The sequence below is a fragment of the Chrysoperla carnea genome, chromosome 2 (genome assembly GCF_905475395.1).
Source record: "Chrysoperla carnea chromosome 2, inChrCarn1.1, whole genome shotgun sequence".
NCBI lineage: Eukaryota > Metazoa > Arthropoda > Insecta > Neuroptera > Chrysopidae > Chrysoperla > Chrysoperla carnea.
Genome location: NC_058338.1, coordinates 8,240,507 through 8,258,793, shown reverse-complemented (window position 1 = coordinate 8,258,793; position 18,287 = coordinate 8,240,507). Strand labels below are relative to the sequence as shown.

The 18,287-nt window shown below is 29.1% G+C and overlaps 1 protein-coding gene across 1 annotated transcript; it reads right to left on the bottom strand.

Annotated features, from left to right (window-relative positions):
- Positions 1-9,206: 9,206 nt before the first annotated feature.
- On the bottom strand, positions 9,207-11,383 carry LOC123293340 (farnesol dehydrogenase-like). The gene is made up of 5 exons (XM_044874125.1): positions 11,197-11,383; positions 10,262-10,466; positions 9,616-9,875; positions 9,410-9,559; positions 9,207-9,287 (listed from the first exon to the last, which is right to left on the bottom strand). Exons 1-5 carry the CDS (start codon positions 11,290-11,292, stop codon positions 9,246-9,248), a joined length of 753 nt encoding a protein of 250 aa, XP_044730060.1. The 5' UTR covers positions 11,293-11,383; the 3' UTR covers positions 9,207-9,245.
- Positions 11,384-18,287: the final 6,904 nt, after the last annotated feature.

Here is an 18,287-nt window from a genome sequence, read left to right as displayed (position 1 = left end):
TCTATATAAAGGAATGCTTATGGTACTGTGTCGAACTAATGCTTTGTAAAAAAAAAGAATACTATCGACACAAATGTAAAAATATTAGAGCAGTTTGTGATAGTGCACTCGTATAAAAATTGTTATCGATGTCACTATCAGTTTTTTACCCCGACTATACAATGACGAGGGTTATGTGTTTGACCGGAATGTATGCACGTTCATCTGTTCCTTAATAGCTTCTAAACTACTCATCATAATTTGACAAATGAGGTATCGTTAAAAGCTTCTTGATCGTCAGCTGGTTATAGACTGTGTGGCGTTAAATTGAATATGGTGCCCTGTAGAGAGCATAAAGCTTTGTTCGAAAAACAAATTCCGATTAAATTATAGCGTGTTTGGTATCAAATGAAAGGGCGTTATTAATACATTTTGTCATACTTTATTTCGAAACAAGAAAAAAGAGCCTAAACTATTTGGACTATTTGGACTGAGGTTGCGGGTTCGAATCCAGGCAGCGGCAGTGTGAACAATTTATAATTAATGGGAGTGCAGAATTGATCACATTGTCGTCGCTTGGATAAGAACGAAGTAACCGTCTCCACCCACATCAAAAATGTAATTATAAAATATGTTTGTAATTGAATAAATAAAGATTAACAAATACTGATGTGGATGGCCTCTGTGATAAGGCGTTTGTCAAAAACACGGAGGTTAAACCCCCATTATAATTATTATTTCGAAACTAAAAGTCCCAAAATAGTTTAAATAAAATAAAGTTCAAAAACTAAAACCCCGACTCTCAACTCTCAAACAAAAGCTAGCTCTTAAAAGAATGAATACAAGAAAATATTTTCATCTGAAATTGTTATGATCAGTAAAATGGTTATAACAGTCGGGGGACCCCTAAGATTAAACACTTTTCCACTGGACGGAAAAGAGGACCCCTGAATGCAATGACGATTTTATTGATCGTAACAATTTCAGATGAAAATATATTCTTGTTTTCATACTTTTTAGAGCGTATATTATTTTTAAAGGTTTTAATTAAGGTCTTTTCATAAACAATTTATTGCGACGCTCCTAGCTTACAACCAGACGACGCTTCCAACGATACCTTTTTTGTTAAATTATGATAAGTAGTTTAGAAGTTATGGAGAAACAAAAAAACATACTTACTGATCAAACACATAACCCTCACCGCCGCCTGGGTCAGGTAAAGAAATAAACCAAAAGATTTTTGAAGAGGAATGCGCTATCTCGACCTGCTCTATATAGTATTATGATAACATTATTTTTGATGATAAAATAATAAGACAATGTTTTGAAAATTTTCCCATAAACAGTACAAATATTGGTATGTTAAATATATTATGAGTAAAAACTTTTCGTATGAAAAATAATGTGAATTTCCACCATAAAACTTTTTCCAGAGGTAAAATAAAATTGATATCAAAACACATCTTTTTTCGTAAACATCTTCTTTTGATAAATGAGTGTTTTGTATTGGCGGTCCACGAAGGACACACTTAGGCTTTCCATATATGTGTTTTACCACCTTTCCGCTGATAATTTCATTTATCAGCTCCTCAATTTCAGAGGCTGAGTACACCTCCTCCATACGTATACCATGCCCTACACCAGCCCATCCCAACTATTAATTAAATTAATTTTGTTTCGGGAATCGAACCCCTACCCTTAACATACCGCGGTCGGAATTGGTTACGCCTTAATCAACTGAGCTAATAGGGCGACAGTTCCAGAAAAACAATTGTTTTTATAGTTTTAATTATAATTTTAAAGTACTTATATATAAAATAATAAATTAAATAAAAAAAATTGTGTTCACTGACTGTAGGTAGGTAAAAACAATATTTATTCAACTTCCATAACTCCTTCCTAAATTGTTAATTATTAACGATATACATAAAATATTTGCGGGAACAAAATAACATGGAAATCATTTTACGAAATAAATTTTAAACATCTAAATTTAAAATTAAAAGGTTTTTATATTCGTTATTTATGAATGTATACCTATTTATAATATTGTGTTGTTTTTGTTATAGTATTTATAAATAAACGCTACGGTAAACCGATAATAAAATATTTAGACTTCATAATATTAGCGGGAATTAAAAATTTCATTCAGTATATTAATAATTTCATAGTGTTTCCTCATTCCTAAAAGCTTGGCAAAATATGAAGATAATGGTTTATTACACAGTGGCGCTTGATATCTGAGGATTTTTGAAGTTAACAAATGCTAAAAAGCTTAACATTTGAAAGAGCCAGTAGCCGATCCTTGCAAATTAGACGCTTATGACAGTATCTACATTCAAAATCTGGGTAATGAAACAATGAACTAGGACAAAAGACCTATTTCAAATTCGGAATTAAAAAAATTTTCAAAATCAAGGCCGAATTTCCAAAATTGGAAAAACGTTATGAAAATAAAAGAGTATTTACTTGCTTGATTTATTTATAATTTTTTAATTTTAGTTTGATTTGTAATTTGTTATTTAAACGTCAAAAAATACCCTATTGTCGTTGCACAGAAGGATCATGCTCATTGGCCAAGCACTAGTCAACTGAAGGAAGCCGATTGGCTGACGTCAATGACACTACAATTTGACAGATAATTTGAACAGTATAAATGGTTGGTACATGAAAATATATTAGCAATTCGTACATTCACATCGTCTATTTTGACCTAGTTTTTCGGCTTAGAAAAGTGCTATCTCCCCTCGCTGATTGAGGTTAGAACGGTATCAAAAAGTGTACCCATATTTATGTTTTTGAGGGTTCTTATTTCCCCTCTGATTGGAGATAAAAGATCGACTTCTGATGTAAAATTATAGATAGGATAGGCATCTTACACCTATAAAGTTATTATAATTTCGATGTATCCCTTTCGCCCAAAGTTTTTCCACGTACATTTCCCACGGTACAATTCACTATTTTGAAATGTTTTTCAAAATGAATTCACTGACGTATAAAAGTACTCCCATGTGATATGTAATATTCGAATAACTCAGTTATATAAATTTAACATGATGTGGTAGGTAGTAGGATTGTTCTTCGGTCTTGTCAGTAGCTTCTATATACCTACCAACCTTCACCTAATAATATCCAAAATGTTTTATTTCGGTAAAGCATTATTGTATTATTACACTATAAATAAAATAACTTTTTAGTTTAATGATATTACCTTATATTTCTATTAGCACAGAACGTTCTTGGAAAATCAAAAGTCGAAATCAATGAAGGAATCTTGAGAAACAAAACTCTATTACCAAGAGGTGCGTTGAACATGCAGGTAACGTTCTCAGAAAATGAGTAATTTTTAGAGAGGCAGGCGTTACTTTGGTACAATTAATAATATTCAACTAGCACACGAAAAGTTCCGTACCTTCATACAAGATATTGAATTTTTATGAAAGTGAATCGATTCTGCAACTACTGAACAGAAAATTGCTTGTTAGAACTGAAAAACGCAAGGGTATCTGGTACGCTAACTGTGCATTTCAACGTAACAAATTAAGAATTAAGTTGTATTTAAGACGGCTATCAAAATACGAAATATTCAACTAGCACACGAAAAGTTCCGTACCTTCATACAAGATATTGAATTTTTATGAAAGTGAATCGATTCAGCAACTACTGAACAGAAAATTGCTTGTTAGAACTGAAAAACGCAAGGGTATCTGGTACGCTAACTGTGCATTTCAACGTAACAAATTAAGAATTAAGTTGTATTTAAGACGGCTATCAAAATACGAAATTGTTTATATTTTGAAATTTCAGCCAGTGTAATTTGTCGGTTTTGATAGCTAAACCGAATCAGAAGTTATCGTTTTTCTCATGCAAAAAGGTTAATTAATTGTAATTTTTCAATAATTTTAATTTGTATGCCATTCACATGTAAACAATTGAAAACTAACCGTAGGTATTTGAAATAATACACAAAATTAATGCAGATTTTTTAAGATAGAAAAGCTGCGGTTGATTTAGCAATCCCGCATCTGAAAGTAGCACATACATACCAGATATTTGTTGGCATTATTATGAAAAACGTCACATGTGCGAGCAACAAGTAAATTTTTCGCAATAATTAAGCGTTTTAAAAGGGACCTCTTCTTTAAAGCTTTCGTTAATATAAAAAAAACACCTAGTAAATCGTGTCAATTGTATATTACCTACCCATACAACCAGTAAAAACCCTAAATTCGATTGTCCGTTTAAATCCGCACTTCTTATTTGCAAATAACCAAATAGCCACAATTGCTTTTAAAATATATGAATCTAAATTTTAACCTCACTTGGTTGAACTACCGTTAGATTCTCTTCATTAGGTCTGACAAAAAATTGTAAACCACAGTCACAGTCTACTGGAGCTTGAGAAATAATTTCACTTTCAACTTTACAGGAACATTCTGTTCTGCCATACTTCTTGTATGTATGTACATACAATAAAATATATGTATGGTAGACTAAAAAGCATCTCTTGTGGAACAAATAACAAATGTGGCCTGAAAGAATGAACTTATATGCAATGCACTAGGAGGTAGCTCTAGCTAGTTGGTCGGTTCGTTGCTTTATACTCTCTTTTACTATTCTATATGTTAGTGCAAATAGTAATACAATGCATGTAGGTAACTCTTGTAATATGAACAAACTCACAAAACTATACATACAACCTCCTCTCTAATTCTCATTGGAGATTGGCTTTACCTTTCCTATGTACATATAATGTTATTGTTAGTACTATATTACTAACGTAAAGTAGCTATAATTCTAGTAGCTAATATTTATAGAAATTGTTAGTCAGTGTCGGGTTAAGTAGAACAATATCTCTTTTCGTAGTTTACTGTAGAGATGGAATCTAATACTTTTCGAAGGTTTGTTGTAATATAATAATTCTAGTCAGACCCGTGCAGGCTAAAAACAAGCTCCAGAAATAATATCATACCAATCATAATGAAATTTATTTCTATTTATAGGCAATTAAATTTTAAAATTATTTATTTAGTCTTTTTTGCTGATGGTTAAACCTCAGCAAACAAAAATGTCATCTATGGTACTTTCATGAAGACTATGAGAGAAGGAGAATTAACTCTGGGTTTTGAGGGAACCCATATACGTCCGGAACTTGTAAGTTCGCTTACCTGAATTTGGCGACGCTGATTGTATCTCACGCCCATAGCGTATTCTTTCTCTCGCTTTTGACGACCGTGGAACCCCCGCAAAACTGACCAAATTAACACGCCATCTCGTTGGAGGACGTCCTCTTCTTCTGGTGTTACTATATGGAGTCCATTGAGTCTGGTCACGTGACTCGCCCATCTCCACTTCTGCCTTTTGACACTCACCACTACATCTGAGAAATTAGTTTGTTTCAAACCGCTCCTGATTTTATGTACAACACATGCAATCATAGTAAAATATATTTACAAGAAGAAGTCTATATCAATATACACATATATGTTCTGTCTATATTTGCTTTGTGAATTCGAAAATAGTTAATGGATTCCTAGAATTTCATTTTATTAAGAACGATTGTATTAAGTGAATAATAATCATACTTAAAAACGGTTTTGTGAGGTTAAAATGAAAAAAGTACATTTTAATTCAATTAATTAATAAAGTTCTGCTAACATCAAAAATCTCTGAAGTACTTTTAAATCTTTTTTTTTTTCCAATATTATGTTTGTAATATTATTATGAAATGGTTTCATTTTAACTCAACAAATATTTGATGATTCAAGTTTTTAACAAACATCGTAGTTTAATTATGGTTCCATTCGAAAAGCTGAAATTTTCTAAAATAATATATTTATCTATAGCAATATCTTCGAGGACTTCTTTCACAAAAATATCCAAGAATCCAATTTGTTGGAACTATGTTCCTTATCATACGTTTAAACTTATTTGCTGGCTGGGAGGTAAATTCAAAAAATGTGCAACAATTTAAAACAACCCCAAAATCCTAAAATTGTTACCAAGAAAATTGCATGTAGATAACAGTTATGTCAGTCAGTCAGTTGACACTGACAGTCAAAACTGTAATCTATATGCAATATACAACCTATATAACAATTTTTTAGCTTCAGTTAATTCATTTAAATACCACGACAATCATAATTCAATCGTATTAATTCATTTTACATACAAAAGGGCTGACTGGCCAGTCCTGTTTTAACGTTGAACTGACTGACTGTCATAACTGTTATCTATATGCAATAAACAAGCTGTATAGTAATTTTCAGCTTTAATAAATTCATTTAAATACCACGGAAATCACAAATGAATCTTATCTATTTATTGTTCTTAAATAAGGGCTGACTGACCAGCCCTGTTCTAACACCTAACTGACTGACAATCATAACTGGTATTTATAGGCAATATACAATCTGTATAACTATGTTTAGCTTTAGTAAATTCATTTTAGTACCAAGTAAAGTTGCACCGTTTAACCAATCCTAAACTAAAACCACCAAACTAAAACCAATCCTCAAATGATCAGTTTTAGTAAATTCAACGAATTTTTTTTGGCCTGGCTCTTCCATTAATACGTGAATAGAAATGAACTGAAATAGAAATTCACACTGCGTTATGCTTCCGTTGCACCCGGTATTGTCTTTGATCATAATGGACTTTCATTAAAAAATAAATAAAAATAACCTACATTCAAAAAATAAAACTGTCTATGAGTACACCATTTCAATTTTAATTTAGGAAAACTCATTTGAAATATTTTTTTGGTACCTATGGATATTTTGTGATAAAAATAAAATTTATTTTTTTATTTTTTTTGAATATTTTTATTTGTGTTAAATAATTGATGCATAAATTTTGTAAATTTTTATTTCATGAATGGTTGGTACCTACTCCGTGGGTGAATGGTATGGATAAATCTTCATTATATTTAATGAAATTTTTATGTAGTTATTTGTTCTATACAATCAGTGTAATACTGACACGGTGTGGTAGGTAAATCGATGTTTATTCTCACAAAAATATTACAAAAAGTAATCAACAAATTCGATATAAAATATCTATAAAAAATGTAAAATAGTCACATTTAAACTCATTCTTTGAACTGGATTTGAGCTTAAAACATTTATTGTTTTGTTAAGGTTGGTTATTAAAGCCGTAAGATTATTATAAACCACAAGATTGTCTAAATATTTTAGACAGTTTCTAATCACGCTCAGATTTTTGATATAGAAATATCCAATTGAAAAGGATAATTTATATGATTCATAATTTTTCAGCCAACTTTGAACGCTAAAATAAAAATAAAAAGTCCGATGACCTAGGAATTTTTTGTGATTTTTGGAAACTTTGTTAATAAAAAAATGTATATATAAAGTTTTATTAAAATCTCTAGTATTATTCAATCCTTGAATATATTTTTTGCCAAATTCAATCCTTGTTTGCTAATTTGTAATAAGCTGAGTTTAAGATTACATTTTCGGTGAAGTATCTTAAAAAAAGCGACCCAACACTTTGTATGACTGGGCATATTTCCTATAAATAACGAAAATATGAGGGTGTCTTCATCTTAAATGCGACACACTGTATATATCAACTTAAAAATAGATTCACATCTAAAAAGAAAAACAAACATTGACCTGCAGTCTCACAGATAGCAATCTTTCAAGAAGCTTTAAAAATCTGTATTAAAATTCATTTAAATTTTACAATAAGTGTTACGGGAAAGTGGTGGTTTTTCTCATTCAGTTTTGCTGCTATAAATGTGATGTAGATTAAAAAAAATTAATAAATAACTACATATATTCATTATTTCAATAATACTTAACAATTAATCAACTTTACACTACACTAAAAAACCATTTTTTATTGAATACAAATTTTAGTTTAATTAAAAAATAAAAATGATTGCAATAAAATAATTAAAAAGATAAATGACGTCTATAATGGAATATAAAGCTCTTGAATTATGAAAAAGTCGATAATAGGTAGGTATCTACCTCATATATTATCATTCAATTTATGAATAAATTAAATTTGTTGGTGGTAGAGTTCCGGGAAGCTGAACTTATTGTGAGGCAATTTCCTGCTCTAAAAATATTTACAAAATATTAAATCTTCTCTTTTTTAACCCCCGAACTAAAAAAAGGGGTGTTATAAGTTTGAACGCTGTGTTTGTGTATGTCTGTGGCATCCTTGCGAATAAACGGATGGGCCGATTTTAATTTTTTGGTTTCCTTTTAAAGGTATTTTAACGGAGACTGTTGGTAGCTTTGTTTCAAGTGCGAGATTAGAGTTCAGTACTCGAAAAAACTAAAAAATTGGCGATGAGTTTCAAAATCGATTCAGATTGGAAAAGGCATGACATATAAATAATTACTATGGAAATTAACGGTCAAATAAACCTGGCTCAATTCATTTTGAAAAGTGAAATAGTAAAATAATTAGGTAATTTAAAACAATAATTCAAATGAACAAACTCAACTCAAATATTTCAATTTGATAGAAGAGAATGATAGCTCTCTAAGTATCCTTTTTATTTCATCTGATGTCCTTGACCATCACTTTGATATATGAAGGAGTGTTATAAGTTTTAAGTATTTTATCTGTGCGTCTGTTTATTTCTCAGTGGCATCGTAGCCCCTAAACGGTCGACCTGACTTGATTGAGAACATTTTATAGCTAAGTTTCAAAAATCGGTTTGATCTCGTCATTTGTGTCCGAAAACTATAATTTCGTATCAAATGAAACCTTGTTTCGTCCGAAAATGATGGTAGTTGACAATTTTTACAAAATTTACTATTTCGAATTTTTCAAAAACTTATCAATATCAATATAAAATAATTTTAAGTGAAACGAATTATTAAACGGAAAAACGGCACTCTTTTCTAGCAAGAAAATCCAGGTCCGTGAAAAACATGCTATGTTATCGGGCCATGCTATATTTGTTTTATGTTATAATCGCACACTTACAACGATGATTATAAATTTCTTTTCAAACAACTTCATTTTGAAAAATCGGCTAAGATCGGTTAAGATGTTTATGAGAGTGTTTCCAAATTTCAGATAAATCTTTGCTATCGTGATAAGCGTTCAATTTTCCATAAAATTTTTTTATTTTGTTTCCATAAAAATGAATATTTGAGTTTTTTTTAAACTTAACATGTTTTTATTTAATTATCAATTTAAATTGAATACAAACTAAATATTTTAACTTTCGAAAATACGCAAATACTTGTTTGATTCCATTTTAATTTATTTAATTTTAATTAGATTGGCTGTTCCAATGGGCGAATTCTTATTTCTTCAACCTGTAAAATATAAAACGTTTAAATAAGTCCACCGTACTTAAAAGTTTAAGTTTACAATCAGTATCAAATTATATTAAGCTTTGGAAATGTTTATTTAAATTTTTACATATTTTGAGCCTTACCAAAGCATGAGGAGGTGTACTAAGTGTAAAAATCACAGCACTTGCAATGTCTTCTGGATCTAGAGGTCTTACAGAGGCCATCCGTTCAGTTAAAGCTTGCGAATTACCAGCTTCCGCAATTTCTGTTTTGACTAAACCAGGACTAATACTCTAAAAATAAATTCATTTGAATGTATAGATTATAAATATTGACTATAAAAACTTACTGTAACTTTTATTTTTGTCTTTTGATGCAACAATTCTCGACGTAATGTTTCGGTGATAGCTGTGACTGCATATTTGGAAGCAGGATACACATTCGTGTCTTCTACTGACGCAGGAATTCTATGACCAGATAAACTGTTGATATTAATAATATGTCCATTGACATCCCGTTCTTTCATTGATTTACAAGCTTCACGTGTCGCAATACATAGTCCAATTACGTTTACATCAAATATTGCTTTCCAATCGTCAGTTTTTCCATCTAAAACAAACATTTTCTTTCACAAAACGATGTTGTAAAGTGCTTAAGGTAATACATTCGCCAAGGCAAGTTTAGACTTGTGGTTGAAATTTGTTTTACCTTTGTTTCAACTTTTATGATCTTCTGGTTTTTTAGATCTTCTTGGTTTTCGAAATATCTACACTGCCGTGCTCATACATCCTTAATTAGTTGGGCAAAAATTTATTTTTTTTGGTTTTATTATTTATTAAGGTTTTAAATTTAATTAAAAATTTTTTTTATCTCCACCGGCTAGTTTAGGAGAAATCTATGAAAGCATACCATCCATCAACTGTTTTCCCATAAGACCAATCATATCACTGACCAGTTAAAATCTGTGAAAACTGTGATTAAATCATATCACTAACCTGTTAAATTCGAATTTCGAAGAATACCAGAATTATTCACCAAAATATCCACACCACTATAGTTCACTTGAATCCATTTAAATGCATTGATAATACTCTGCTCTTTAGAAATATCGCCTTGTAATGGTACAAATTTACCTTTTTCATTAGATAATTCTTTTTCTAATTTTTGCAATCGATCCAATCGTCTGGCGAACCCAATTACCTAAACAAAAAACAATTATCGTTTAATATTCGACTTTCAATTACACCGATAACCGGCTTTAGGAAAAACCGATAAGGGAGCCAACATTTTATGAAATAACCGTTGGGACATATGGTATATAATTAATGTTTAAAATCCTGTTTTGCACTTAATAGTTTTGTTAAAATTAGTATCAAAAATATTTATAAATCGGTTCCTTAAACCAAAAAATATAATGTATTATTTATCGACCGATATCAGTCAATTATTAAAGTCGTCAAATTTATACTCCAAAGACAAACAAAAAAGTTGATATATGAAGTACAGTTATTAGAAACATTAAAATTAAATATTAATAAATTAAGCACAAACCATCGTCTTTGATATCCAATATAAAGATTTTCTTAATTGCACTAACAAACATAGTAAACATAAATTGAACGACACGGTAAATCGAGACCAACATCTGGCTAGTTTGTAATGGAGTGGTTTTATCTAGCTATACATAAAAAAGTTTTCAATGCAAAACAAAAGAGAGTTGAGTTTTCTGGCTTGTGGCAAGAAATTTGATATAAAAACTCCACTGTGGATCGTTCTCTCTAGCCTAAGGAATTGCACTAACAAACCAATTTTAATATGTTTGGTGAAAATTAATTTACATACAAAAATCATACATAAATATTTTAAAATAATGCAAACAAAATTTTAATATAATTAAATAAATTGAAATAATTAATATTATAATTTTTACCACAATGCCATATTTAACTAATTCAATTGAAATGGCCGCACCTATGCCAGAACTAGCACCCGTCACTAATGCAACTTTACCAGTCCACCGATCCATGTTTTCTATAAATTTAATAAATTATAGATGATATTTTATGTGTCTATATTATTATCGTTTTTAACACAATAATAATTATTATTATTAATAACTAATAATATACATATTTTTATAATTTTAATTATTAATTATAAATATAATTTTAATATTTTAATAAATAATTTACTTGTGTTTAAATAGTTAGTTCACTGATAACACTGTGATTTCAATTTATAACATGCATTAAAAAAGATAACAGACAAAATATGCTCTCATAGAAAGTTAATGTATTCATCATGAAAATCAACATAAACAATTGTATAATATGGATTGCGGACCAATTTAACCGATTTCAAACAAAAAAGGAGGAGGTTATCAATTCGACTGTATTATTTTTATGTGTGTTACCTCAGAACATTTGACTGGGTGAACCGATTTTGATGATTCTTTATCTGATCCCAAGTGGTCCTATGGGACCTGATAAAGTGCTACCATCCTGGTGTTTCTCGTGTGGTCCCATTTCATTTTGGTCCAGTTCTGACAACGACATCCATGAAAAAATCATAAAAGTCTTAAATTTGCATTAAGTATGCACGACAAGAGGACGAATAACTCAATATCACGCCAAGCGATTTCGGTGATTCTGTTTTTAGTGACAAATTAGTTAGTGTACTTCAGATTCACTACAAAATCACAAACAAAAAAAAACTTTTAACAAAAAGAAAACTGACTTCAAAAGAAAAACTTTTCCAAAACAAATTAATATGCACTAAAAAGTAAAAAAATAACTATAATTTAATGTAGTTAAAATTATTGTTATTTTTGGAGTCGGTTAGTTAATAACTTTTATGTCTGGATAATTTTTTTTTCTACTTATTTTTAATTCATTTTCAAATTTTAATCTTTCATTTTGCAATCAGAAAGATATTGTATTATAAAGTTATACTCTCCGCGATGAATTGTTATTGATTTATAAGTGTTTTAATAATTATATAAATATTGTTATTTTTTATCTTGTCTAAAGTAGGCATAATTTAATAAACAAAAACCAATTTTGAAATTAATCCAAACAAATTAATTTATATATTTTTTCTATAAATTTCATTTTGATTTTTCAAACAACTGTATTATGTAGTAAAATGAATTTGTGTATAAAATATAAACAATTTTATTTCGGATAAAATAGAAAAGTTATTGGTATGTTTTTTAATTGATTCGAACTTCGATAAAAACTAAGAAAGGTTGTCTAGTGTATAGTTGTAGTTGTCGAATATCCACAGTCGATCGACTATCGTGTATGGCTGCTTATAAATTTATTTTTAACGCACTAGGTAATTAATTAAAAAAAGTTTTGATATTTGATTTTTGAAAGTGAAAAATTTTCACAATTTTCATCATATTTCTTTCTATCACAACATTTGTTTTTATTTCCTAAGTACATGAGTACGACTAATCAGGCTCGAAATTTTCCGAAGTTAATATTTTCTTGCTTAAACCATTAGCTACTCTCGTGATGCGAGAAATTCTCACAATTTCTGAAGGGCTTGAAAAAAATTAATTTTAATAATTTGTAGATAGGTTGCAAATACTTAAAATAAAGAATTCAATCACATTTAACATTTGATTCAAATGATTTGCAAAAAAAACAAAGTTATTTAAGTTTTAAATCGAGCGCGAGCAAAATGACTCAAAATGCGATTTTTGACAGCTTAAAATCCCTAAAATTCTTTCAAAAAATAATATTTTGTACAATCAAAGCAATTTCAAATAACAACTATTTTATAATGTTCGTGGTTTAAAAGGAATATGTTTCGAGTAAAATACTTGATATTACACGTGTTCCAATTTTTATGAAACAAAGCCCTAATGTGTACCTAATATTATTCTATTGGAACAAAAATATTGAAATACGCAAAGCAACAAATTTACCAAGAAAAAAATTATCTTCCGAAAAATGACAATATAACCGGAACACTAAAAAATAAAAACGGTAAAATATATAAAAGGGAATGAAAAAGAAAAGTCACTTCATGGTAATAAAAAATATTATGAAATGAAACAAAAAAAAAAGTACATGATATTGACATTGACCGAAATATTTAAGAAGAAAAACTGTGTGAAGTCAGCTTTTTTTTTTCTTTCGACATTACATTATTCCGACAAAAAAAGAAAATTATTATATTGTCTTCTAATATAATATAGGTCATTTCCCATGTATAAAACTTATTTATTTTTATACGTATTATTTTTATAGAAATTTATTGGAAGAAAAAAACGTGATATTTTTGTCCTCTGTCTTGTACTACAATATTTTCACTTTATTGTTAAATGTTTTCTTTATTTGATATATTTTTTCCTGTGCAGACACATTATTTGGCGAACCGTAGGCAAATAGATTCAAAACGATTTTAAGGGTAACTATGTACCCACTAGATATCTATTGGTTATTCGCACTTCGAGCAAACCGTCCCTGAATAATAGCGATTTCTTATTAGCAAAAAGTGTTGATATCATCAATATTCATATATATATAAAATTATGTAGAAGTTATGATTTACAAAGTTAAAGCAGAAAAATAATGATGCTAGGAAAAAAATTTTGTCATAGGTGTTCATAAAATCACCTAGTTAGTCCATTTCCGGTTGTCCGTCCGTCCGTCTGTGGACACGATAACTTAAAAACGAAAAAAGATATCGAGCTGAAATTTTTACAGCGTACTCAGGATGTAAAAAGTGAGGTCAAGTTCGTAAATGAGCATCATAGGTCAATTGGGTCTTCGGTCCGTCTCAACCCATCTTGTTAACCGTTAGAGATAGAACAAAAGTTTAAATGTAAAAAATGCTCCTTATCAAAAATTAAACAACTTTTGTTTGAAACATTTTTTCGTAAACATCACTGTTTACCCGTGAGGGCGCCAATTAGGCGGAAATTTTATAATATGTACTATACTTGATTATCAGTTATGTATGTGTCATATGATAAAGAAATCAACACTGACTATGCATGGTATTTCAACAATTAACTCAGTCAATTGTTTGTTTTCACTTGTTTAAATTTAAGTCTTGACAGTCAAGTCGAATATACTATATCACGTGCCGTAGTTTAAGGAATCACTGTTCTCCCTTCTTTCCTTTGGAAATCATTTGGTGGAAAGTCGATTCACAAGAAATTTAGAATTTAGACAATAGTTAGAAAAATTCTCAAGCAGCAAAAGTATGATATTGTCGGTATACGTTTCAACTTTCAACACTCATGAAATATTTTTGATGAGACAATAGTGCTTTTTGAGTTATTCGAATTTGTAATTATTCATTTTTCATGATTTTAAATGATTGTTCTTGACAAAATTTGTTATACTGTGACAAACACAGATTATATATCCACTTGTATAATTCAACATATATTTTCAAGTAGAAGTAAATAAATTTTCATCAAATGAATTTGAAAACAATTTTTTAAACAACAAAACAAAGTAAAAAAAGAATTTCTTCTTTCCTTATTGAATGTAAATAAATATTATTTTTATAGACTTCCACTACATTAACATTTGTAGCCATTCAAATGAAAAATATTATTTTCTTTTTATAACATTTAGAAAAAGAAATAAACGAAACCAAAGTCTATAAAATAATTCAAAAATCATCATCATCAGTCTACATTTCACTTTGTTTGTATTTAAGAATGTGGAATTCCTGAAGATTTCGATTCGAAAATTTAACACAAACAAAGAATGATCTTGAAAAAAAAACAAACATTTTCACAAAACTTTATTTATTGTGTTAGTTTTATAGTACATTTGTAGACCTACAAAGCTTCACGCACTTTTTCTCAAGTACTTAATTTCAATTTTATTCACGATAGAAAGACTAATCTTATCAAAATAAATTTTGAAATTTTGATTATTTGATACTATATTATTTACCTATACGTTGTGTGCGTAGTCATAGTAGAGACAATAAACTCGATGCCAGCGCTTCCAGTGAATTTTGGCGATAAAGGAGGCTGTTATGACTAATTTGCAATTCTTTACATGTTAATATTATAGAAAATGTCAAATTAAAATTATTGATAAAACACTAATTAATTAAACTTAATGCATTAAAAATTGTGAAAATAAGAAATCAAATTGCACAAATATTATTTTTCAAATGTAAATTATCATAATTATTTATTTAAATTTGTGAGACAATAATATTACATTTTCAATGTAAGTCATAAATGCAATCCATACTATTATATAAGCATGCATAGAATTCTATAATTAAAGTAGTGTATCGTTACCATGGAAACTCAATAAAACTCACACACGGTGCGAAAAGATATGAAAAAAGTATCCGATATATGGGTGCACTCCCCAAATAAGGATAGATTTCTCTTTATGGCACTCTTACTCTAGTCATAATTAACACGTAATAAAAATCATTTTGAGATTGGCAACTCCACCCTGTTTATTTTCACTGTGCCATAACAAGCACATATAAAGTAATTAAGAAGTGATTAAATTTTTGTTTATCAAAACTAAATTAAAAAATCACAACCATTTGTTTTTTGTTTTTTTATTCTTCTGTCATGAAATCAAATTTCATTTTTTAAATTTTTTGTTGTTGTCATATTAATTTATAATAACAACATATTTTGCATATAAAAATATTATACTCAATACAGTGTAACCTCTTTGAACGTACATACAAAATATTGCGAAATGATACATTGAATCGGTTTAAAACAGGTTATTCGCACCGTGCGTGAGTTTTATGGAAGGCGTTTCTATGGTAACGATACACTACTTTAATTATAGAATTGTATGGATGCATATATAATTGTATGGATTGCATTTATGACTTACATTGAAAATTTAATATAATTGTCTCACAAATTTAAATAAATAATGATGATAATTTACATTTGAAAAATAATATTTGTGCAATTTGATTTCTTATCTTCATAACTTTTAATGCATTAAGTTTAATTAATTAGTGTTTTTAATAATGTTAATTTGACATTTTCTATAACATTAACATGTAAAGAATTGCAAATTAGCTATAACAGCCTCCTTTAACGCCAAAATTATTCACTGGAAGCGCTGGCATTGATTTTATTGTCCCTACTGACTACGGACACAACGAACCGGTATTAACGCCATACTATGTAATCTATTGAGGGAATAGTAACATTAGCGATAGTTATGGCGGACGAGTCAATTCAGTATGGGCGTCAGATCCATACTGATTGGCGATACCCACAATAATTCTGGTTGATTTCCCTATTCAATCCCGGAATATTACTTATACTTACAAAGATAATATAGTATCTGTACCAGGATTATAGTAAACGTCATGCATTTCTTACCATGTATTTAACATGTGCTCTTGATTTCCTAGGTCCGGAACAGGGTCTGAATATATAACTGGGGAAAATTTCTAGTTGGAATATTGTAACATTTTAGTTGCTACCAAAATATATCTCAGTTTCGCTGTAAATGGTTATGCTTGAAACAAAACTAACACATATATACAAAAAGATTTGAAAATTTTTAGTTTAGTCAATTTACATATACAAGGAGTAGGTCTGTTTTATTTATTATCAAAGTCATTTTTCTCTTTAACTCGAAAGCATGGATTACTTAGATCTACATGCGCATTGAGAATTATTTCTGCTGAATATATTCTTTGCTACTATATTTTAAATTTCACAAAAAAACTTAAGTAAAAAAAAAATTGGTTAAAGTTAAGTGGTTTCGTATGAAAACTCCTTCCGTTTAAATTTTTTATAAAAGTACCGGCTTGGTACTCGCCCGCTTGGCTGGATATAAAAGTAAAAATAGATTCAGATCACCGCGTTATATCCTTCACCTCCCCTGCTCTCACTTACCCCCCAGATAAATATATGTACAGTTTTAATTTTTTTTTACATAAAATAGTCATAATTTATGGAGTATATCAGAAAAGCCATTTTGAAATGAATTTTCACATTTTCTATGTTTAAATGTTAAATTAAATTTAATTTTGCTAATTTTTTTTAAAATTATTTTTATAAATTATAGTTCATGTGTTATTGTGATGTATGAGCTATATTATTGTTTAATTTCTTTCGAGTTTTTGCGTGAAAGCGTAATAAACATACAAACAAACAAACATCCTTACTTTCTCATTTATATTATATAGGTAAAGAAGTAGGGTCTAAGCCTTAGAAGATAGGATAACGCCTCTCCTTCAAATTTGTGTATAGTCTTCTGTTGAGGATATTTTGGTGGCAACAGCCTATGAAATTTTCAGTACGGCGTTCACATCGATAGTGCCATAGTTATATCCACAAAAAATTGTTTCCTAGAACTTTCCCATATTTAGAGGTTTAAACAAACCAATGTTTAAATATTTCGTTGTATATATGACGGATATATTGTAGACACTAAACAATTTGCTGTCGGTTTTTATCAACAGAACATCAATTCATCGCACTAGAAACAATTATTGATTAATGTTGTAATCCATGTGTATGAGAAATTTATAAACATGTATACTATATATAGTACATTCGTATATATCGACATATTTATGAAATGTAATTATTAGACTCTGTCTAAAATTTATAACATATAAATAAACAAGTGAAAACAAACAATTGGCTGAGTTAATTGTTGAAATACCATGCATAGACAGTTGCCAATTGCGTTTACATTTTACCCAGAATTGCTTTAATCTAAGATCCCACTTTCCCAAATGAAAGCTTACCCTGATAAAAAATAGAAAGAGTATTAAGTCTGTTTGAGTCTTGAATCACTTTTGTAAGATACTTGAACTATGTGAGGCGTGCCATTGAATTACACAAGAAAAATTTAATTAAGATAAAAATCAAAGTATCAAAATATTTGGAATAAATAAGAAAGATATCTAGGACATATCGACAAAGAAACTGAATTTGAAAGAAAACAAATAAAAAAAAAAGAGTCTAGTAATCAGATTAAAGTAATTATCTTGTAATAAAATTAAAAAATTGTTTAACTGTTGAAAACAATA

Bases quoted from the DNA above. Each gene is read 5' to 3' on its own strand.
- LOC123293340 (XM_044874125.1), bottom strand. From the start codon at position 11,292: ATGGATCGGTGGACTGGTAAAGTTGCATTAGTGACGGGTGCTAGTTCT. The intron at 10,467-11,196 runs GTAAAAATTATA...TTTTTTGTTTAG, and splicing joins TAGTTAAATATGGCATTGTG to GTAATTGGGTTCGCCAGACG. The intron at 9,876-10,261 runs GTTAGTGATATG...TGTTTGTTTTAG, and splicing joins TCGAAATTCGAATTTAACAG to ATGGAAAAACTGACGATTGG.